Here is a 25168-nt window from a genome sequence, read left to right on the forward strand (position 1 = left end):
ACTTACCCTTTAAGGTTGCCTTTAGTTGAGTACAATGATTCACCTCCCCATTTGTAACGAGAATCTCCTTCAGTTCCCTGCGTGAAGCCAGGTTGAACAGCGCCACGGCCTCCACCGCGGGTACGACAAGGAGAAACATCCCAAATCCATGGGGATCTAACCCCATGCTGCTGACACCAATCAAATCCACAATGGTCGTCCAGCCAATTGATCCCACCCACTTCCTGCCTTCTCTACTCTCCCCCCTCGCTCCCCACCCACTGCAAAGTGTCCAAGTTGGTGTGGCAACATGCACTTTTGCATTCACGTTATAGTCCCAGAGCTATGGATAGTAATGGTAGCAGCTCGAATTTCCTTTCCATCACATGGCTGGCCAGGAATCTCCCCTGATCTTACCATCTGCCATTGATGTGTGTTGGAAAGATTTACTGGTCGATATTCAATCTGCTTGGCCATCTTATGAACGCAACTTCCTTGCCATCAAGTCCTAGAGCGGGACTTGAACCTAGGGCTTGGAGCTCAGAAGCAGGGCCGCAACCCACTGCTCTTCAAGGTAAGGAAAATAACTCAATTTTGTGCATGCTTTCCTCGCCTGTATCCAGAAGCCTTGAAAAAATCTAAATGTTAAAAGGTCACACAGTCAGAATAGGCCCACTCTTCCTTCCTGCCAGATGTGTGTCGGTCTGCCTCATTCACGCAGGTACCTGATACATATTTTGGGGCATGTCAGGGCCAGGCTCCATGCTCCTGAGGTAGTTAACAATTGTTAATTGGCACTCAGGGTTACAACTCCCAAGAAGAGCCAGGCAGAGAAGGGTAGAACTGAAGCTTTTGTTTATCCACTTAGAATCCCTACAGTGCAGAAGGAGGCCATTCAGTCCATCGAGTCTGCACTGACTCACCAAAAGAGCATCTTATCCAAGTCCTTTACTCCACCCTATCCCTGTAACCCCACACATTTAGCATGGCTAATCCACCTAACCTGCACATCTTTGGACGGTGGGAGGAAACTGGTGCACCCAGAGAAAACCCACACAGACACGGGGGAGGAAGGTGCAACTCCACACAGACAGTCACCCAACTTGATTTCTCATTGTCACATGTATTAGTATACAGTGAAAAGTATTGTTTCTTGCGCACTATACAGACAAAGCATACAGTCCATAGAGAAGGAAAGGAGAGCGTGCAGAATGTAATGGTACAGTCATAGCTAGAGTGTAGAGAAAGATCAACTTAATGCGAGGTAGGTTCATTCAAAAGTCTGGTGGCAGGGGGGAAGAAGCTGTTCTCGAGTTGGTTGGTACATGACCTCAGACTTTCATATCTTTTTCCTGATGTAAGAAGGTGGAAGAGAGTACAAGGTCACTTCCCCACCTTAACTCCATAACCCTTGATTCCCTTACAGATTAAAAATCTGTCTACCTCAGCCTTGAACGTACTTAATGACCCAGCCTCCACAGCTCCCTGTAAAGAATTCCACAGATTTGAGAAGAAATTCCTCCTCACTTCTGTCGTAAATGGACGTCCCCTTACTCTGAGATTGTGCCCTCTGGTCCTAGTCCCTCCCACCAGGGGAAACAAGCTCTCAACATCTGCCCTGTCATTACCCCCGAGAGCCTCCCATTATGAAAGGCATGGATAGGGTGAACGGTGGGAAGCTTTTTCCCAGATCGGTGGTGACGTTCACGAGGGGTCATAGGTTCAAGGTGAGGGGGGGGGGGGAGGTTTAACACGGATATCAGAAGGACGTATTTTACGCAGAGGGTGGTGGGGGCCTGGAATGCGCTGCCGGGCAAGGTGGTGGAGGCGGACACACTGGGAACGTTTAAGACTTATCTAGATAGCCACATAAACGGAGTGGGAATGGAGGGATACAAAAGAATGGTCTAGTTTGGACCAGGGAGCAGCACGGGCTTGGAGGGCCGAAGGGCCTGTTCCTGTGCTGTATTGTTCTTTGTTATTATTATCCACCATCTGGTTACAATTCAAGCCCATTTGATAGACAATTAACACTATGAAGTTTCTTGGCGATAGCGATCAAAAGGGTATGGCATTTCTTAACCATTCTTCCTAAATGTTTGTCTCGCTTCTTTTACCTCCATGATGACAGAAGGATTCTTCTGTTGTAAATTATTTTTCTACCTGCTGACACCAGTGGATTTCCCATTGGAAATCCTCGTGTCTGACATGTTTGTAGGTACGGCACATGGCAGGATGCCAGCTGGATGAGAGATGATATGTCCTTTAGTTCTTACCTGTGACCACCCACGGTCTTGGCTCTCTTGGCAGCACTCTTGCCTTTGAGTTATAATCATTTTCGGTTTCAGGTTCACTCTAGAGATTTGAGTACAAGATCTAGGCTGGCACAATGTTGCAGTACTGAGGGCGTGCCTCACTCTTACAAAGTGCTGCCTTTTAAATCAGATTTTAAACCACCACCCTGCCTTTCCCCTCGGGCAAGAGTAAAAGATCCCTCAGCACCATTTTCTAGCAAGGGCAATGTTCATCAATATTCATCCTTCAGCGGCCAACCTCACAAGTAAACAGCTTATCTTTTCATTTATCTTGTTGCTGTTTTTGGAGCCTCGTTGTCTGCTGTGCTTCCTACATCACAGTAAGAGTTTTAACAACACCAGGTTAAAGTCCAACAGGTTTATTTGGTAGCAAATGCAGCTAATGGCATTTGCTACCAAATAAACCTGTTGGACTTTAACCTGGTGTTGTTAAAACTCTTACTGTGTTTACCCCAGTCCAACGCCGGCATCTCCACATCATTCCTACATCACAGCAGTGACCAAACTTCAAAAGTACTTCACTGGCCGTAAATCGATTTGGGATGTGCAGAGATTGTGAAAGGTGCTGTATAAATGCAAGGTCTATTGTTTCTAAAGGAAGTGTATCAAGAGGCCTCCCCCTCCCCATCACCTCCCCCTCCCCATCACCCCCGTGGTGCCACTCAATTAAGTGAGAGCCTGTTGGAATGTAATACTGGGGTGTCTTCCTCAGACTCCTGCCAATCACCAAACGTCTTTACTTCCATGGCACCGCACTGAGAGGTGGCACAGCAGGGTGGCTTACAGGCAGCGCTGCCAGATTGGCTGCACCAATATCTGCAGCTTTGACATGATCACTTGACCATGCCAGAGGGCACCTCTTGCACTGGGGTCAAGTTAGACAAGGAAGCTGATGTAAAGTTGTGCTGTTTGCTGCATGGATTACACAGCCACCACATGCAGTGGCAGCAATGATCTGGACTGACTGGACTAGAATCATAAAAACATACACAGCAAAGAAGGAGGCCATTCAACCCATTATACCTGTGCTGGCTGTTGTAAAGAGCTATCCAATTAATCTCACTTTCCTGCACTTTATCTCTGCCCCACATATTTATCCAATTCCCTTCAGAAATCTCTTCTTAAATTGCCTTCACCAGCCATTCAGGCAGTGCTTTCCAGATCTTTATAAGCAGCAGTCCGGACCTGAGGGGATGGTACACAGGGGAACACTCCCCATGAGCAATTGCTTTTAAAATCTTGGCTCTCTACCAACCTCCCAAATGCTATGCTCATTCGTCATCTGAAACAGTGCATCTACATTGCTTTTCTCCCTCAGCCTCAGCTCTCTCCATTTCAACTCCTCAGGTTCCCTCTCCTATGAGTTCACTGCTCTGTTATCCGTATAAACTCATCAACCCGCAGTCACCTTTTTGATCTTGACATCCCATGTGGCCTCCCAGTGTGTCAATCACAGATAAGGCTGTCTCTTCCCTGTATCAATCGCCCCCTACATCTAGCATCACCCTCCTTCCAACCACTACCTACTGCCTCCTCTGTCAGTGCCAGAAAGAAACTCTCACCCAGTTCACTTACGATTGTTCTTGCAAAATGCCAACTATTTGGCAATCGGCTCACCGTTCACCACAACATTTCTACAACTATTGATCTGCTGATCCACACCCTGACCTCCCCTTCAAGACCTTCATCCTCATTAGTCTCTCCCTCTCACCCTATTTCCCCTCCCATTAAGGCCAAGGAATACAGACTGAAATGTGAGTCCCTTTAATAGGTGAGGTTTCAGAGGGTCATGTGACCCATTCAGCCAATCAGGCTGAAGCACCTGAATCCTGGCACTGCGTTTGGGCTCTCCCAGGCAGTCTGGAGACCAGAGTGGAGAAATCGGTAGCATCTTACTCACTCCGTATATAATTATTCCTGTTAATAAATAGTTCTTTAGTTATCCCCCTTGGTGGCCACCACTCTTTCCAAGATATTACAAATATGGTGAACAACAGTGTGAACCATCCACAGCCAGATCGGGATGAACTGCGTTAAACATTATCCGGTCTTGCTCTTGTCTGTCCAAGCTCTTCATTATTCCAGGAAATGCAAAGATAATCCCAGTTTCTTTTCTCTGCCGCTAACCATCTTAAACACCTCTCCCATGTCTCCGCTACCCTCACCTCCATAAGTGTGAAGAGCACATGGGTTCCTTCATCACTAAAATTGAGACCATCCAATCAGCTGTCTCTGCCACTTACCTCTCATCCTCTAGCCCATTGTGCCAAACAACCCTCCCCGCGCAAACCTTTGCCTTAGCCCTGAATATGTATCTTGCTCCAGTTTCTCTCCTATCTCCCCTTATGCCCTCCCTGAGCCCAACTTGTCAATGAAATCCACGTCCTGTTCCCTCGATCCTATTCTCACTAAGCTGCTTCTTACCCAGCTTCCCCTCCTGCCTCCATGTTCGCTGATATTGCTAACAGATCCCGTTGTCCCTCTCTGGATCTACCATTACCATCCCTTTCCTCAAACAAAACTGCTTAACCCCACTGTTCCTTGCAAATTACCATCCTTTCTCCAACCTCCCTTTCCTCTATGTCCTTGAACTCAGAGATCTGACGAAGAGTCATCCAGACTTGAAACGTTAGGTCTGTTCTCCCTGCACAGATACGGTCAGACCTGCTGAGATTTTCCTACATTTTCTGTTTTTGTTTCAGATTTCGAGCATCCGCAGTAATTTGCGTCTGTCATTGAACAAGTTGTCACCTCCCAAATCCGTGCCTACCTGTCCCAGAATTCCATTTTTGATTCCTCCTATCAGGTTCCCATTCCTGCCGCCGCACTGAAACAGCTCTTATCAACGTGCTGAATGATATTCTGCTTAATTGTGACAATGGGAAACTTTCTCTCTTCATCCTTCTCAATTTGCCTGCAGTCTTTGACCCGGTTGACCACATCATCATCATCCTCTGACACAATTTCACCATTGTGCAGCTCTGCTCTCAACTGCTTGCATGCTGATCAATCTAATCATACCCAGAGAATCACTTACAATACCTTTCCTTCCCACTCCTGCACCTTTATCTCTGGTGTCCACCAAGGATTTATCTTTGGCCCCATCCTATTTCTCATCTACATACTGCTCCTCAGCAACATTATTCAAAGGCACAGCCTTTGTTTTCACATGTATGCTGATAACACCACCTCTCTTGACACGTCCATTGTCTCTAATTTGTCAGAATACTTCTCCAACATCCAACAATGATTAAGCAGAAATTTCCCCCCAATATACTTTGAGAAGACCAAAGTCTCCAGTTCTTGTCAAAAACTACACTCCCTAACCATCAGCTCCATCCCGCAGCCTGGCAACCATCTGAGACTCAACCAGACTGTTCACAACCATGGCATCGTATTTGACTCTGTTACAATCAGCTGAGGAGGGGGTGAACGGCTCCCCTCTTTTTCTTCTCCTTCTTTGACACATTTCCATTAAGAAAAGGATATGCTTGCTTATTTATTGAGTACTTAGTTGTTTAAGTGCTGTTTAAGGCAGGTTTTGTGGAGTTTAGCAAAGGCAGAGGTTACTACTAGGAGAGGCAGGCAGATAGTGCAGGAATCTCCTGTGGCTATTCTCCTTTCAAACAGGTATTCCATTTTGGGGAAATAAATAATGATGTCTTGAGGTGTATACATATTACAGAGGAGGTGGTGCTGGCAGTCTTAAAGCGCATCAAGATAGATAAATCCACAGGACCTGAAGAAGTGTATCCCAGGATGTTGTGGGAGGCTAGGGAGGAAATTGCGGGTCCTCTAGCAGAGATATTTGAATCATCGACAGCCACAGGTGGGGTGCCTGAAGATTGGAGGGTGGCAAATGTTGTGTCTTTGTTTAAGACGGGCTACAGGGAAAAGCCTGGGAACCACAGCCTGGTGAGCCTAACATCCCTCGTGGGCAAGTTGTTAGAAGGTACTCTGAGAGACAGGATCTACAGGCATTTAGAGAGACAAGGACTGATTAGGCACAGTCAGCATGGCTTTGTGAGTGGAAAATCATGTCTCACAAATTTGATTGAGTTCTTTGAAGGGGGTGACCAAGAAGGCAGATGAGGGCAGTGTAGTCGATGTTGTTTATATGGACTTTAGCAAGGCCCTTGACAAGGTACCGCATGGTAGGTTGTTGCGCAAGGTTAAATCTCATGGGATCCAGGGTGAGAATTGGCTTAATGACAGAAGACAGTAGAGGGTTATTTTACAAACTGGAGGCCTATGACTAGTGGTGTGCCTCAGAGATCGGTGCTGGGTCCACTGTTATTTGTCATTTATATTATATTGATTTGGATGGGAATTTAGGAGGCATGGTTAGTAAGTTTGCAGATGACACCAAGGTTCATGGCATAGTGGACAGTGAAGAAGGTTATCTAGGATTGCAACAGGATCTTGATCAATTGGACCAGTGGGTTGATGAATGGCAAATGGAATTTAATTTAGATAAATGTGAGGTGATGCATTTTAGTAGATCGAATCAGGGCAGGACCTACTCAGTTAATGGTAGTGCATTGGGGAGAGTTACAGAACAAAGAGATCTAGGGTTCAGGTTCAGAGCTGCTTGAAAATGGAGTCACAGGTGGACAGAGTGGTGAAGGCGGCATTTGGCATACTTGGTTTCATTGGTCAGAACATTGAACACAGGAGTTGGGATGTCTTGAAGTTGTACAAGACATTAGTAAGGCCACACCTGGAATACTGTGTACAGTTCTGGCCACTCGATTATAGAAGGGATATTATTAAACTAGAAAGAGTGCAGAAAAGATTTACTAGGATTCTACCGGGACTTGATAGTTTGAGTTATAAGGAGGGGCTGGGTAGACTGGGACTTTTTTCCCTGGAGTGTAGGAGGCTTAGGGGTCACATAGGATCTTATAGAGGTCTATAAAATAATGAGGAGCATAGATAAGGTAGATAGTCAATATCTCTTTTCCCAAAGATAGGGAAGTCTAAAACTAGAGGGCATAGGTTTAAGGTGAGAGGGGAAAGATACAAAACGGTTCAGAGGGGCAATTGTTTTTCCCCCACACAGAGGAATGCCAGGAACAAGCTGCCAGAGGCAAAAGTAGAGGTAGGGCACTGCCCAAGGCACATCTTGGCACTGCACACCTGGCATCAGGCAGTGTGAAGGAGGTGGGGGATGTCGCTGCCACTCTGCACTTTGGGATCAGTGACAGAAGGAGAGAGGCCAGCAATCGGGGCTGGACATCGGGTTGGGGCGGTGGCAGGAAAATCGGGAGATCGGGACTGACAAGCGGGGGGGGAGGTGCGTTCGAGGTGGGCTGGGCCCAGACACATCCAGAAGGCCAGTGATGTGGGGGGGGGGGGGGGGGGGGGGGCAGGGGGGCTCTGCAAATCAGTGTTGCAGGGTCACGGAGCTGGCCAGCGATCGGGAGGCCAACAGTGCAGGGCCACTGTACATGTACCAATGTCCGTTCTGACAGCTCGGTGCGTGAACAATGGCTCACTCAGCACTATGCTGCCGATCTCTCCAGTGGATAACCACCCCCCCCCCCGCCCCCCAATTTCTATTGAGATTCACGCTAGGGCTCTCTGCACATAGTATGAGAGATTCATTTTGAAAGTCCCGCTGAAAAACATCAGCAGGATTTATTCTAGTTTTTACAAAAATTCAGCACTTTGAATTTTTTTGGGAGAATTCCAACCCTGTTTGAACAATTCAGTTTTGGATTTAAAATCATTATTTAGCATGAAGCATGTCTTCATGACAAACTCAGGCTGAGCTTTCAACCATTTCCCGGTGTCATCACTAAGACCACCTCTGTAATATTGCCTGATTCCTGGTAACTTTAATTAATGTGTTGCTGAAACTCTCACCCACCCCTTTTGTCACCTCTGGACATTGGAGTTTCTAACCTGAACCATAACAAAGTGTTTAATGCAGGCCACCTGAATCATAAGTTTTGCATTTTGAATTTGGCTAGGATAAGCATGAGATGTTTCACTTCGGGTATGATTCAAGTGACCCACTAGGGAGCTTTTATCAAACAAAGTTTATTTAAGAATATAGTTAACATGTATCGTAAGAAAATTAGCAAGAACTTACCAATTACATACAAGAAACAATGATAACGTACAACCCTTAACAAAGATCTCTACAATGTTCCAATCAAACCAATCCCATGAACAAAAGACCTTTTTCATAGGTTTAACACAGCACAGACTAATGCTCACATAACACTGGGATTGAGGCCATTAGTTGAATTCTGCAGTCAAATGCTCTTGAGATTCAGAACAGTTTGAAGACAAGACAGCTTCCTCAAACACCAGAGACTCTGGTCCAGCCCCCAACAACAGCAGGTTTTCACCCTTCAAGAAAACAAGTTCTTGTTTTCAGCTAACCAACAGAATTTTCAAAACAGAGAGAGAGGGAAAGCACTTCTTTTTAAACTTGCTGTCCCTTCTAAAACTAAAAACTCAAACCTGCAGCTCCAAACTGAAACTGAAAATGAAATCCCTGTCACCTGAGCTACACATAGTTTTTTCTCCTCCCATCAATGACATCACCCAAGGCTGAGAGTATGAATTTTAAAAGACTCTTAAAAAGGTACACTAACATCACATGATTATTCTTATAATCCTGCCAAGCTCCCATTGTTCTTCATGTTGAGGTCATCATACAAATCACCAGACCCCTTTGCTTGATGACCTGCACTGGCTCCCAGTTATGCAATGCCTTTATTTTTAAATTCTCATCCTTGATTTTAAATCCCTCCATGGCCTCACGCACACCCTACCTATATAATCTCCTCCAGCCCCACCACCCTCCAGGATGTCTGTGCGCCTCTAATTCTGTCCTCCTAACTAGACCCTGATTTTAATAGTTCCAGCATTGGTGCCAGTGCCTTCAGTTGTCTTGACCCCAAACTCTGGACTTCCCTTCCTAAGCTACTCCAGCTCTCTATCCCACATTCCCCCTTTAAGATGCTCCTTAAAACCCACCTCTTTGATCAAATATTTGATTATTTGCGCTTACAGCTCCTCAGATAACATCTCCTTATAGTTCTATTTTGTTTTATAATTATTATGCTATGGCTGTTATGGCATCATCAATAGATTTCGGACTTTGTTAGGAACATTGTTGAATACAGAAACTTAGGAGGTTTATGCAGCGTGAAGGCTGCCCTGGGACACAGCCCCAGTTCTATATCCTTACAATATGGCTCCAGAAGCAAAGTACCCAAGAGAAGACTTAACCCTCTGGTGTGATCACTCACTCTCAGTTCCCATTGGTCCCTCAAAGCAGGTGATTCACTTCTGCTGTGATGCCTTAAAGAGACAGATGCCACATCCACAACAATAATGCTCCTGTGAAGCATCTTGGAACTTTGTATAAAGATAAGGATGCTATATAAATGCAGGTTGTTGCTGTTCCCTACCTCGGGGAGTTGGTCTGCTCCATCACTTGTCCACAGACTCAAGGCTGCACCTTTCCCTTTGCTTCCATCTGTCATTTATTGTTAATCTCTCCCTCCAGCCTCAGGAATGGTTGAGTGGATTGAAATTCCCAATGGAGCCCAAGGGCTTCTTGTATCTTTACCTTCCTGCATCGTGACACTCACCTTTAACCCTTCCTGTCTCTTGGGCATGTTTTCCTCTCCCACCACCAGTCTGCTGTGTAGATCCTTCCACGCACTTGAACTGCTTCCAATGAACCAATGTAGGAACATAAGAATTAGAAGCAGAAGGAGGCCATTTGGCCCCTCAAACCTGCTCTGCCATTTAATATCATGGTTGATCTTTTCGTGGACTCAGTTCCACTCACCATAACCGTTAATTCCTTTAATGTTCAAAAATTTATTTATCCTTGCCTTAAAAATATTCAACAAGATGGCCTCAACTGCTTCATTGGGCACGGAATTCCATAGATCACAACCCTTTGGGTGGTGAAGTTCCTCCTCAGTCCTAAATCTGCTTCCCCTTATTTTGAGGTTCTGCTCCTTAATTCTGGTTTCACCCACCGTTGGAAACAACCTCTCTGCTTCTATCTTATCTATTCCCTTCATGATTTTATATGTTTGTATAAGATCCCCCCTCATTCTTCTAAATTCCAATGAATATAGTCCCAGTCTACTAGTCAGTCCTCATAAGAACAGTGGGTTAAAGAGCATCCTTCCATCGTAGCCTGACTACATGGATGGCTATAGCCCTTCAGGACCAAAATGACACAAACAGGCAAATTACCCTCAGACTTTAAACTTAATTATGCCCTTGTTACAAAACTAAGATAAAGGCCCAGAGGTCATCACTTAAATCAATAAGAATACAGGTGAGATAATGGGGATGCAGGGCAGGCGGTGGTATAATGGCATTGTCTCTGGACTAGTAATCCAGAGATCCAGGGTAATGGTCTGGGGACTTGGGTTCAAATCCTGCCACCACAAATGGCGAAACCTGGATCCAATAAAAATCTGGAATTAAAAGCCAGATGACCATGAAACTATTGTTGATTATCATAAAACCCCATCTGGTTCACTACTATACTTTAAGGGAGGGAAATCTTCCATCCTTACCAGGTCTGACCTACATGTGACTCCAGACCCACAACAATGTGGTTGATTCTTAACTGCCCCTCAAGGGCAGTTAGGGATGGGCAACAAATGCTGGCCCAGCCAGTGACACCTACATCCTATGTATAAATTTTTAAAAGTTGTTGATTGTACATGAAATGTATGCTTGCATTTTTCTGGGTTTCAACTGTGTACATATAAAGAGTCACTTACTGAAATTAGTGGGCGGTTGAGTTACGGAGGTGTAAGCTGGTAATATGTTGCACTCTGTTAATGAATGTGAGGCAGAGTAAAGATTAGCTCCAGGATCATCCTTCATGGATTTCCAGACTAGGGCAGGAATGGATAGACTACCTGGGCCTGAGTTTTTCAAGAAGCTAGGGCAAAACAGGAGGGCATGAAGAGGGCCTCAGCTCTGGACAAGAGAAAGAGATTGTGCAATGGATTCCTGAAAGAGGAAGTGCACAACTTAAATGGGAAAAGAGCAGGAACACTCAACAATAAAACTCCTGATCAAAACGGAAGGCTGGGAGAGAGAAATGTTGGAGACTGGCGCATGATGAAGGACAACCCATCAAATGGCAAGATGTGTGTCAAATCCAGCTCAGAAAGGCTCGGATTTAGTTGAAAATTGTGAAAGGAAAATGCCAGAGCCTGCCTCTGATAGTTCAATCTTTAGAAAACTGGAATACTGCAGGTTTAGATTGTCCTTATTTTCGAATGCCTTACAGAAAAATATTTGTGCTTTTATAGGTCAGGAATCCAGTGAAACACATTCAGAACTTAGTGCATCTGAGGCACTTTCTTTTGCTGATATCAGTCAGACGGCAAAGGCCATCTTTGAGCGACATGCCGATGGGACTTTGCCATCACCTCCGGCCTCTGAAAAGAGGAGCAAAATCCAAGATACTGCTCCCAGGTAAGAGATGTGGGGCAGAAACTGTGAAATGTTGGCCTGCCCAGCTCTCCAAATGGCTAAGGTTTCCAATAGCTTCAGGTGTGGCCAAACCTCGAGATCCAGTACTCATAAAAAACAGTAGGCCAGACTCCCAGTATAAAGATGCACTATTGAGCACCTTACTGGATAAGCCGAGGGGGGACACAGCGTGTGAGCCACGTGGCACAGCCACACACAGAATGGAGGGAGACAAATTATACCAAAAGTCAAATATATTTCTGTGGAACACAAATTTGAAGGTTCCCCGGGTTTTCAGCAAGTTCTATAGTTAACTCCAACTTAAAAAATACATGTGGGTTCAGTGTTTGAGCATGCTCAGAATTTCTACCATCGGTACCTATTTGTTTTTTTACAAACATGTGTGTTTGGAAATAAGTTTTGTCCTGCCTTGACACAGCAAATCCTGTGGACCAGAGCTCAACGCACACAAGGATAGCTTCACAGATTGCGCCTGTTTATTTAGTTTTTGGCAGGAAGTCGACTAACTGGTCAGAAAAACATGAAGGGGTTTGCTAGATCAGATTGCTGAACTCTCTTGTTTCTGGTTAAACGCTGGCATTGTGAGTGTGGACCAGTTTGCAGCTCTCACTGCTCGGCTGCAAACACCATCTAGTCATTTTTACTTTGTACATTTCACTTAAAATTGCTGCTGTTTGAACCGCTTCTACTCATGAGAATGCTGAACGGGCAGCAGCTGGAAGCCACTGCAGACCCTGGGGAGAAACGGCACAGGTTAGGTGCCATAATGGGCAGGAACCCACTGCTGTCTCTGAGGCTGGCATGGAAGAAGCAGTTAAGTTCTCTCCCTTTGAAATATAAAGTCCTAATCTTCAATCACTTGTGTCTCTACTGACAATAAGTAAAAAAAAAATCAATATCCTTTTTTCCTTCCCCACTTGCACCAAGCGATTATCATCCTTTACACCGACCTCTGATTCCATTAGGCAGACATTTTGACAAAATGCTCTCCAAATGAGATGGTCTGTTTCTCCCATACTGATTTTCAATGACAGTAACAAATTCGTATTGCAAAGTACATCGGACTCCTCATGTCTCTCCTTCGCCTCACTTAGTCCCTTGCATCTCCTACATAGGAGCTGGAGTAAGGCATTGAATATATTCAAGGTTAAATGAGACAATGAGCCAGTCCCCACTGCTCTCTAAGGAACAGTATTCCAAAGATTAACAACTGTCTGAGAGAAATAATTCCTCATCTCCATCTTAAATGGGAGACCCCTTATTCTAAAACTATATCCCGTAATTCTAGATTCCCCCAGATGAGGAAACAATCTCTCAGCTCCACCTTGTTGAGTCCCCTCAGAATCTGATATGTTTCAATAAGATCACCTCTCATTCTTCTAAACTCCAGTGAGTATAAGACTAGCCTGTTCAATCTTTCCTCAGAAGACAACCCCTTCATAACATGAATCAATCTAGTGAACCGTCTCAGTAACTCACAGAATCTTTCAATGTTTTGTTAAGTGATCTGGTTTGCTCTCTCACTCTGGCTTCATTGATTCTTGTCAGCCATGGTTCTGCTTCAGCTTTTGCTGAGAAGGCCCGCACTAATGTGGAGTCCTGCGTGATTTTGCAGATCCCATCATCACATTAAGTGGTGAGTTCAGGAACCTGTTGCAATGTTACTGAGCAAATCACTTAGGTAGACTTACCTTCCCAAACTGGAGTGCACACCCTGTACTTGCAAAGGCCAACTTCGCTTCTGAAATTCAAGAGTGTTTAGGTGCAGATTGTTGGAACCAAGGTTTGGGGATATCCAAGGGTGAGCACCAGTAAATTTCCTGATGCATTTCCTGTCAAGACTACCTTGACCATTCGGCTGTTGTTTGGCATGGTTTTCTGGGACCCCACTAGAGCTGGATCTCCTGATTCCATCAATGATCCAGTATACCTTACAGAGGCTGTCTGGGATGATTTGACCCTGAAACAGAGCGTTCCTTGGTTTTGAACATTCCATTGTAAACATTGGAGGCAGCCTTGAAGACTGCCCACACAAACCAAAATTTTCAACTTAATTAAGGCTGACAAAGGAATGAGATGTAAGCCGACCACTCAACTGGGTGGGGCTGTTGAAAGGTAAAGGTAAAAAAAACAGTGGTGATGTACTCAAAGTATTTTGTTGAATACTGATCAAGGCAGAAGGTTCAATGGGAGACTCAATCAACCATACAAAGAACAGATTCTGCTTATGGCACTTGGTATCCTAATTGATCTGAACATTTCCCAGAAACAGTCTTATTGCCATTGCTGCCAAATCCCACCTTCTGGTAAATAGCACCAACTACAGGCTTTCTAACCTCTCCAGCGCTTTCTGGTTTCTTACCAAAGCTTGGAACATCTTCCATTCCATGGCTATTCCCTCCACCATGCTGCTGCATCTGAGCAGAAAATGACTCTTGTTTCTCCCTCAACTCTCAGTTTATTCATCGTGATGAGAGAAGCTTCTCTCCATAAGTCCTTTCTGTTTGACTTTGGCACCCAACGTTAGGCTTTACCCACAGCGGAGCTCTCACATCATCCAGGGCCTGGACTCCCTCACATCTGCAAAACATGTCCCCTGAATTAATCAATGTTCCTTGCTATCCCTCAGACTTAGAAATGTGTTCATGTTCACCCTGCCACTGAGATAGTTGCCCCCTCTAATCCTTACAACAATTCTACAGTCTGAGATAGAGGCTAGACCATTTAGGACAGAGTGAGGAGAAATTTTTTCACCTAGAGAGTGGACAGCCTGTGGAATTCACTACCACAGAAAGTAGTTGAGGCAAAAATTGAATGTTTTCAAGAAGCAGTTAGCTATAGCACTTGAGGCAAAGGGGATCAGAGGATTTGGGGGAAGGCAGGATCAGCCTATTGAGTTGAATGATCAGCCATGATCATAATGAATGGCAGAGCAAGCTCGAAGGGCCGAAAGGCCTCCTCCTGCTCATATATTCAATGGTTCTATAACCACCTCCACCTCCTTCCATAGAAATTACCCATTTAGGAATAATAAGGTTTTGGAAGTTGTTACTAGCTCTTGGAAGCTTTATTGGCCAGATAGTTTCCGGTCGGACTGGTATTCGTATTAGGAGATCATTCAGCCCATCAAGTCTGCTCCCACACTCCAAAAGAGCATCTTACCCCAACCTATGTCCCTCTCTATCCTGGGCATTTACCATTATTAATCCACATAACCTACACATAAGAACATAAGAAATAGGAGCAGGAGTAGGCCATCTAGCACCTCGGGCCTGCCCCTCCATTCAATAAGATCATGGCTGATCTGAGGCGAATCAGTTCCACTTACCCGCCTGCTCCCCATATCCCTTAATTCCCTTATCGATCAGAAATCTATCTACCCGTGATTTAAACATATTCAACAAGGTAGCCTCCACCACTTCAATGGGCAGAGAATTCCAGAGATTCACTACCCTCTGAGAGAAGAAGTTCCCCCTCAACTCTGTTCTGAACCGGCCCCCACTTATTTTGAGGCTGTGCCCTCTAGTTCTGGTTTCCCTTCTAAGTGGAAAGAATCTCTCTACCTCTACCCTATCCAGCACCTTCATTATCTTATATGTCTCCATAAGATCACCCCTCAGCCTTCTAAACTCCAACGAGTACAGACCCAATCTGTTCAATCTCTCCTCATAAGCTACACCCCTCAGCTCCGGTATCAACCTGGTGAACCTTCTCTGCACTCCCTCCAAGGTCAATATATCCTTTCGCAAATAAGGGGACCAAAACTGCACACAGTACTCCAGTTGCGGCCTCACCAGTGCCTTGTATAGTTGCAGCAAGACCTCCCTGCTTTTATACTCTATCCCCGTTGCGATAAAGGCCAACATTCCATTCGTCTTCTTGATCACCTGCTGCACCTGCAGACTGAGTTTTTGCGATTCGTGCACAAGGACCCCCAGGTCCCTCTGCACAGTAGCATGATGTAATTTTTCTCCATTTAAATAATATTCCAGTTTACTATTATTCCTTCCAAAGTGGATAACCTCACATTTGCTAACGTTATATTCCATCTGCCAGATCCTTGCCCACTCGCTCAGCCTATCCAAATCTCCCTGCAGACTTTCCGCATCTTACACGCAATTCATTTTCCCACTCATCTTCGTGTCATCAGCAAACTTTGATACCCTACACTCAGTCCCCTCCTCCAGATCATCTTTGGACTATGGGAGGAAACCAGAGCACCCGGATGAAACCTACAGACACAGGGAGAATGTGCAAACTCCACACAGACAGTCACTCAAGACCAGAATTGAACCCGGGTCCTTGGCACTGTGAGATAGCAGTGCTAACCACTGCATCACTGTGCCACCTGGATTGCACCATTCAAACTCCACAATCAAATGCTTCGACAAATTATCTACAATTACTTTTAATAACGTCAAACTGCCTTACTTGAACATCTGACCACCACCCAAATCCTTATTGATGGGTATTTTTCTTTCCAATTCCTAGTTTCGATGTTGTGACTTATGGCTCCATCTCAGACTCTTATGCTGATAATTTCACTCTATGTTGGGTTAATTGGGGGAGAGATGCCACTGTCAGTGGGATCCTGCTCACATGGGATGGATTCCGCCACCCTAACCTCCACTGAGGTCAGTTTCCAGAGCCCAGAATTGAACTTGAGGCGGCCTCCCAGTGGCAGGGCAGGGCTCCATCGATACTCTCTCCATCAGCCCAGCACAAACCCCCTAGGGTATGGAGGGGCTTCCCTTCAACACCAATGGCCTGACAGCAGAGACCATGAAAACCTTTTTTAAACTTTACAATGCTGCTGACAGTGCTTCCATTCTGAAACGTCATCACAATGGGCCCTCTGAATTGGTCTCCTATACTTATGGTCTATCTGCCATCCTTAATTGGACAGGGTTCCCAAAGGTGGCTATTATGTATGCCACTGTAGACTAAGGGGGCATAAAGAATCACGAGATTGGCTAGAATACTTCAATACTGGGAGCTCCTTATTAAAGTGTGCACTCATTCACAGTCAGGCCTGAGACTGTCCAACAAGGCCCCACACAGGGTGGAGCTAATTTCCCAGGGGTCACCTGACCCATACTCTTAAAGGGGCAGTCCACACCGCAAACTGAACACATATACATACATCACAGTGGCGTCTTAATTATGAGCGGCATCCCACCTCAGCCACTTTCAGGTTCCTGACCCAGGATTGAACCTGATGTTGGGGTCCCAATGATCGCAAGTTGATTGCAGGGGATCCCAAAAGATGCAATAGAGTTAGGCCATTATTGAGCTCAGTCCCACTTGTTGGGTGTCCAAAGCTGCTCATCCTATCTCTCAATATGAGGAAAGGGTGGGAGTAGGATTAGGCCTGTGTGAAATTGGGCCATAGATATTTAGAAGATGTTGAGTTTAATCTCTGGAACCTGTTGAATTAGAGATTTCAGAGTGACAGGAGAGATGCTGCAAATAACCTTAAGCTAGGATGGGGGAATTGATTGAATCACCTCTTTCCTCCCCAGTCATGGAGTCATAGGCCGGAATTTTACCGGACTGCCCACCACGGGAATCAGAGTGGACGAGGGAAGGAGTATGGGAAGGTGGAGTATGGGAAGGTGGAGTATGGGAAGGTGGAGTATGGGAAGGTGGAGTATGGGAAGGTCCCTTGACCTCAGGTGGGATTTTTATGGTTTCGGGATGAACAAGGTCGTAAAATCCCACCTATAGAGTCATACAGCGCAGCAAAGGCCCTTCAGCCCATCGAGTCTACACCGTCAATAACTACCACTAAAAGTGCACTAATCCCATTTTCCTGCACTCCCTGGGAAAGGCAAATGGTTGTAAGTGCAGGTAAACATAGAATCAGATTTGACTTTGGAGGCTCACATTGCTGAATAGCTTGTAGACACTTATACACAGGTAAACGTTTCACAGGAAGAGTGGCAACATGGGCAAGGTAACAAAGGAACTCATACGTTGATAACACTGGCAAGAGTAATCTTCAGGAGGGAACATCCTCACAGGTCCAGTATCTGGATGTATCCTTGAGCCATTTAAGGTTGGGTCTTTCCCCTGTTTGAGCATATGACTTTTACCAGTGCTGCCACAATTGAACCATTGGAGAGAGGTGGGGGCAGAGAAAGTGCCCGATTTTCTGGCTTCACAACTGAAGTGTCCCAGGACAAGACGTGCAGTTTTTTACAAGACAGCTTGCGAAAAGCCCTTCTGGAGGGAGAAGGCTTTCCAGTGAGCATTGTTCTCCTTCCCTGCTGCCCCATCCTCCCCCCCATCCCTGGTCTGGAATGTCCCATGTCTTCTGGCTACCTCTTTGAATTTTGAATGCTACCTGTTGCTCTCCCCGGTGTCACAGTATGCATCTGGCTGAGCCAGACACCCTCTCATTGGCAGAGATATCTGTTTACAAATGCTGGTTCAGGAAAATGGATACAGGTCCTGCCCTGACACACCTCACTGGGTGGAGAATCTGGCCCTATTGGCAGCTCCTGATTGCACACCCTCGACCTTGACTAATCAGATATCTGTCCTTCCACCTGATTTAACAGGAGACAACTGTTCAAGTTCAAGTTCTGTTACCACTGTGGCCGCTCAGTGAGTGTTCGGCTGATCCCTTGCAGCCGGTGTAAGGAGGTGTACTACTGTAGCAAGGCCTGTAAGGTGACAGCTTGGAATGAGTTCCACAAGGATGAGTGCTATTTGTCAAAAGGTAAGTGCATGTGCTTGCTGCATAGTGGTTTTGACAACCCTCCCAGATCCGCAGTGTGAACCCAGTAACTTGCCAATACTTTGACAACAAAACCTTATCACCAAGACAAAACATGTCCTTTATAATTAGAGAACTTTAGAAAACCTACTGGTCAAACTATAAAAATCTGAAAGAGACGAGGGAGAGTGTGGCTGACATTATGGAGGAATGACTTATCATTGCTATATCAAAGCCTATAGGACTGAGAGCATGTATGTTATTAAATAAAGAATGGAAAATTCCTCCCCAATCCCTTTGCATTGACTATGAGTTGAATTAAGTGGTCCCTATCTCTTGTATGATGCAATCAGTACCCCAGCAACAGATTGTTCTCAGTGCACTGGCGATAAACTATAATAAAAGATTAGAATATTCAAAATTTACAGTCTAGAAAAAGAATAGTTAATGGGCTGAAGTCCACATTGTCCAAATGTATGGATGACTTTACCTTATTTCAACACTCATAATGTTCCCTCTGACCCCATTAACTTAGTCCAATGCTCACTTATTTAAAGCATACACACCCTGGCATATACAGGTGGTTACATCACTATTCAATAACTGCACACAGACTAAACATTCCCCATCTTCTCATGCAAAGCTGTCATCGGCACTGCAGGCATTCCAGACTTGGAGAATTCTAATGCAGCAGGTCAGTTGCAATCATCTGCTGTATTAGATTATTGCAAGCCCTCAGGACAATTGCTACACTGCCGGCCTGTAATCAAACGTTCAATTCAAAACTGCCCAGATTCCTGCCTCTTTAAACTCCCAACGAGCTAAATTGTTCTTCAAATCCTATTCATTGAAAGTGTGAGGTGCGGTCCTCTTTCCCTCTCTCCTCATCTGGCAGAGGGATAAACCTGTTCAAAAAAGATAGTAATTCCACTTTTGACAGACAATGCTGCCTTTCATCTTTTCTAACAGAGTGTTTCAATGAGGTTGCAGAGTGAAGCTGTCTTCTCAATAGTGAATTGAGGGCTCTCTTGAATAACATGAACAATTTACCTTGCAGACATTCCTGAAAGCCAGTGCAAGAGTACCTTATCTGGCGACTTTTATAAGAAACATTGACTTCATTTAAAATGGGACTGTTTTGTATGACTGTTGGTACAAAATAAAAGAGTACCTGGTTTCATACCATTAGCACCACAGACATGCACACCTACTGGAGTATTTTCCACCACACTGATGTCAATGGCAGATTGGATAATGGCCCAGAACCACAGTTTGAGAGCAATCAGGGATGGGCAACAAATGTTGCCTTGCCAGGCCATGCCCACATTCTCAGAACAAGTGTCAAAACTACACAGTGCACAGCCAACTATTAGCTGGCACTAAGATGTGCTTTTAACGGCACACAATGCCAGAAAATTAATTTGTACATTACTGAAATAAATGAAAAGTAATTGAAACAGGTATTGGAAAGTATGAGGAGGTTTTGTGGCACAGTGGGTAGTGTCCATACCTCTGTGCCAGAAGTCCCACTCCAGAGCTTGATGGCTAAGGAAGGTGAGTTCATAACATGGCTGAACAGATGGATTCTCAGCCCATCGATCCTTCAAATACACTTGATGGCGGGCGGTAAGAATGGGAGAGTTTTCTGGTCAGCCATATTGTAGAAGGCCATGGCAAACCACTGCAGTACTTTGCCAAGCATGATCACGGACCAATCCAATGGAAGTCATTGGTCACCAATGCCCTCTTAAGGCATGGTACCTGAAGGAGGAAGATTCCTCCTTCAGTAGTTCCACTTTTGACAGACAAAAAGTGCAGAATAGTCTAAAGGTGTGAGTAGAAAAAAGAATGCAGGGGACACTCAAAATGTGGATGGTTTGGTTTATGAGGGTAATAGGTTTTTATGGGAAAGTTGGCATATTAGAAGAATGAGTTTTGATAGGAGAGCTCGGCTACCAGAGAAATGGGCTTTAATTCGAGAATTGAGTACAAGGGAAATTGGCTTTGATGAGAACTGATTTGTCAGAGATTTGCTGGGAGAATGAGGGTGACAGAGGGACCAGGAGAATTATTGACATTGGGAATAAAAAGCAAAATACTATAGATTTTGAGTCAACTTTGACTTCTGAAAAAGAATCATATTGGATTTGAACTCTGTTTCTCTCCACTGGTACGGCCAGACCTGCTGAGTTTTCCAGTATTTTCTGGTTTTATCTTATTATAGAGTCATAGAGTCATAAAGTCATAAGAGGTTTACAGCATGGAAACAGGCCCTTCGGCCCAACTTGTCCATGCCGCCCTTTTTTTAAAAAACCCCTAAACTAATCCCGATTGCCCGCATTTGGCCCATATTCCTCTATAGCCATCGTACCCATGTAACTATCTAAATGCTTTTTAAAAGATAAAATTGTACCCGCCTCTACTATTACCTCTGGCAGCTTGTTCAACACTCACCACCCTCTGTGTGAAAAAATTATTGATATGAGGTTTAACAGATGATTTAGAATTGAAAAGGATTGCTTTTGATGAGAGAGTTGGAGTGCTATAAGAGAGGTGGGAATATTAGGGTACCAGAGAGATGATCGAGTTCAATAGGAAAGTTATGGCCTTGGATGGAGGGGCTTCAATGGGAGAGTTGGAGTGCTGCAGGGATGGACTCTGATGGAAGAGTTGGGATACTAGCAGAATGGACTCTGATGGATAGTTGGGATTCTGGAGGGTTAATCTTTAATGAACCAAAATGGCTATTTCTTATCCTAATCTTGTGATATTTACTGACAAAATCTCTCGGTTTCTAGGTCGTACCCCAACCAAAAAGGGTAAAGATGATGGAGGGTTATTTGGGGACGATGGACTGAATTGGAGCCGATCAACATCACCATCGGTAGAATTGGACAACTACAGCTATAATTAAAGGGATTTGTATCTACTCTTTTCTCCCTGTTTGTTCTCATACATTTTTTGTGGGGATAATTGAGTGTTGAAACATTTTTATGGTGATGGATGTCAATATGGAATTAAATACTTTTTTGGACAAGTGCCAATATTAAGCAGTACAAGGGCAGAATTTACACCGACGAAAACTCCCTTTACATTGTCACACAAAGTACTTCCAGGAATTTCTGGGACTAGATGGGTGCAAAATAAAGTTCACTCTATATGGTCTCATCAAGAACTCTCATAGAATGGTGTTATGTTTCAGGCTGTTCCACTATAGGAAGACTTTCGTGTAACATGTTAAAGTTCCTACTATTGAGGTAAACCATGCTTAAGGTCCTAAGTTACATGACAGTAGGTAGGGCTTGCTGGTGTAAATCAGCTGCTTCCAGACACAAAATATGAACTTGTGTGCTAGAGAAAAGACAGCGTAATTTGACATTTCAATGATCATTCACACTCATTGCTGCTGTTCATTTGAATTCAACAGAGGTTGTTGCCAATTTTGTCTTGTAACTCTCACTCTGAGGAGAATAGTATAAGTTTGATTCAAAGCTGACACTGCAGTCAACTTTTTAGCAAGCAAGGCGAGGTGCTAAAGCATGGGGGTGACTACAAAACTCTGCCAGGAGGTGAAGAAAGAAAGGTGCAAGATAAACTCAAAGTCAATCACAATGACTCATTGAGTGGGGTGGTGTACTGTGTTTGTTATTTTTGTATCATTCTAAGATAAGATGGAAATAAATGAATTTGATTATAATTGTTGCTCTGTATTTTCATGTCACTGTGAAATAAAGCAATGCTTTGTAATGAGTCTTGCCTCATCGAATGATAACTTAGCTACTCTTAGAAAGATTAAAGGAATACACTTATGAAAGACACATTCAATGCAAGGAAGTTATACTCTTATATTGCTGAACTATGCTATGCTACAAGTACAGTGGTCTGAGTCAACTTAGATAAATCATTCAGCCATGTAGATACCCAGTTCAATACAACAATGTGTATAATCTCCAATCAACTCAACAGCCCTGGTTCCCATTCCTCACCTACGTCCTGTCCCCTCACATAAGGCAGGAGATTGCAACAAGAAAGCTCCAAGAGAAGGTTTACATCAATCTGAACCTGCTGCTACAAATGACCTGGCCAATGAACCTGCTGCCTGCCTTCCATCATGCCAGCCTGTATGGCTACGACCACCGTGCCAAGGAAGAGCAGCAGAGGCCCTGTGGCATCAGGAATGGAACCAACGTGCCGCCATTAAAAATTAGTTCCTCAACACAGATCTCACAACCCGCCCATGCACTCAGCTTCAACCTGCCGTGCCAACATTGGGCACTCCTCACCCAGTTCCCTACTAGCTAAAGCCTTTGTGCAGCAAATTGGCACAAGTGGGGCTTTGCAGTTAGCCCAGATTGCAGTTGTGATGCCCTCCAATCAATGACTCATGTCACTGAAGACTGCCCCCTGACAAAATATAGTGGAGGACTCAGAGAACTCAATTTAGCCACTGCAGAAGCTATTGCCTGGTTTGGTTATTACTACACACGCTAAAAAAATATCAGGCTGCTAAAAGGAACAAATGATCCCAGTGAACCTTAGAAAGTATCCATGATAGACTTCAATTAATAGCAAATAAACTAAAATCCCTGTATGTTCCTCCATCAATCATTTGCTGGTCAGCTATTACAGGATATGGGAAAGAGAGAGGAAAAGACTAAAGTTCGCTCCACACTGTGCAATTAAGCACTAGATCAGCTTTCAACATCAGTTGGACATAGATTGCATCATTCAAAATGCAGTTATGCCGAGAATTCCCAGATCAGATACAGTGCTGGTTAGATGCAGTACAAAGCTCTCTCAAAACTTTCCCATAGACCACTCTAAGGCAGGTTAGATATACGGTACAACTTCCTCTTCATTACCCTGTCAAAGGTTAGGTCCAATACAAGTTAGATCCAGAAGCATGTTTCCTCTACACTGCTCCATGAAACACACCCAAGTCAAGTAAGATATAGGGCCCGATTCGGGCGCAAAATCGTAGTAAAGTTGGGCGTCGCGCCTAAAACGCGGTCCAGACCCGACCCAAGGCCAATCGCGCCTTTACCAACGGCTGATCCGGGCACCGATCCGGCGCACGCCCGAATCGGCCAGCAGGCCGATTTAAATGCATTTGCATGCATTTAAATCGGCATAATAAAGCCTGCGTCCAACTTACCCAAGGATTCCCACCTTACGAGGCTCTGATCCGATCAGTGCCCGCGCATTTACCGTGTTGCTGAATTCAAGTCCGATAGGGCTTCAACTCAGCAACTGAACCGCTGAATCGCCCCCGACCACCCTTCGCGGTCCACCCCCCGTGAACCACCCCGGCAGCCCACCCCCTCCCCGATCGGACCACCCTGGGACGCAGGCCCCGCCAGCAGACCCCCATCCCCCCCGGAAGCGGACCCCCCGGGCCCCCGACCTACCTTGATCGCTGGTGTCCGTCGAAAGCATCTTGCGATCCTGGATCCTGACCTTGCTCTGGGGGTCCTGATGGGTAGGATGACGTCTCTTCACTGAGGGGGGAGGGGGGGGGATGTGACATCTCTTCCCTGAAGGGAGGGGGGGCGGGTATGTGACGTCTCTTGCATGAGGGGGGGGTAGGGGGGGATGTGACGCCTCTTCCCTGAGGGGGGGGTCGGGGGGGGGGATGTGACATCTTTTCCCTGAAGTGGGGGTAGGGGGGGAATGTGACGTCTCTGCCCCTGGGGGGGGGGGGGAGGGGCGGAGACATCACATCCCCCCCACCCCCCCACCCTCAGGGAAAAGACGTCACATCCCCCCCCCCCCCCCCGCCGCCCCCCCTCCCCCCAGGGCAGAGACGTCACATCCCCCCCCCCCACATCCCCCCCCCCCTCAGGGAAGAGACGTCAGATCCCCCCCCTATCCCCTCCCCAGGGAAGAGACGTCACATCCCACCCCCCCTAACCCCCCCCCCCAAACCACCCCCCCCCCCCCCCCCCCCCCGAACGTGAAAGTCAAAGGCAGCACAGACAGCAGTGCAGCAGTGCTGTCAGCGCTGCCTTTGACTTTCGCACTCGGGTGCACTGAGTGCTGTCGGCCCCGAACTGCACATGCGCAGTTCGGCGCTCTGACAGATGCAAATACACTTGGCCCCTCCCACTGGACCCGCACCGAAAAAAGGCGTATGGGGGCGCTGGAGCGCGGCTGCCGGGCGCAAGTCTGATTTACGTCCGCACCTGGCACTAAGAGCCGATTTGGTAAAATCAGCCCCATAAAGTAAAACCCGTTTTGCACTGTTCATTAAACACTCACAGGGCGGATACAGCACAGGTTACATACCGAGTACAACTTCCTCTCCCTTGCCCTACCAAACAATCCCAGGACAAGTACAGCATGGGTTAAATGCAGAGTAAAGGTGTTTCAATGCTATGCCATCATATTTTCCACAACAAATCAACAGTCAGATACACAATAAAGCTTCATTAAAGGTGAGGTGCAAAGGGAATTCGAGATCCTTCTATAATAAGCTGCATACCCTGTCAATAGCTTATTGTTTAGGTTCTGATGTGGGATGCTGGCCTGTTGCTTCTTTATTATTGCTATTGAATTGGTATTTGGATGGTAATGAGCTGTAATTTTCCTGATGACAGTATAACTCCATGCCACATCCATCTGAGTGAATAGCTCTGACAAACCACACAGGTTGAAC

At 45.5% G+C, this 25168-nt stretch overlaps 1 protein-coding gene across 1 annotated transcript in view; it reads left to right on the forward strand.

Annotated features, from left to right (window-relative positions):
• Window positions 1-22264, forward strand: part of ankmy1 (ankyrin repeat and MYND domain containing 1) — an 80890-nt gene extending 58626 nt beyond the window's left edge. The window contains exons 14-16 of the mRNA XM_078210132.1: window positions 11609-11774; window positions 18356-18516; window positions 21312-22264. Of these exons, the coding sequence (XP_078066258.1) occupies window positions 11609-11774; window positions 18356-18516; window positions 21312-21427 (443 nt within the window). The 3' untranslated portion in view covers window positions 21428-22264. The remainder of the gene's footprint in view (window positions 1-11608; window positions 11775-18355; window positions 18517-21311) is intronic.
• Window positions 22265-25168: the final 2904 nt, after the last annotated feature.

This window comes from Mustelus asterias, chromosome 3 (genome assembly GCF_964213995.1).
Source record: "Mustelus asterias chromosome 3, sMusAst1.hap1.1, whole genome shotgun sequence".
Lineage (NCBI taxonomy): Eukaryota > Metazoa > Chordata > Chondrichthyes > Carcharhiniformes > Triakidae > Mustelus > Mustelus asterias.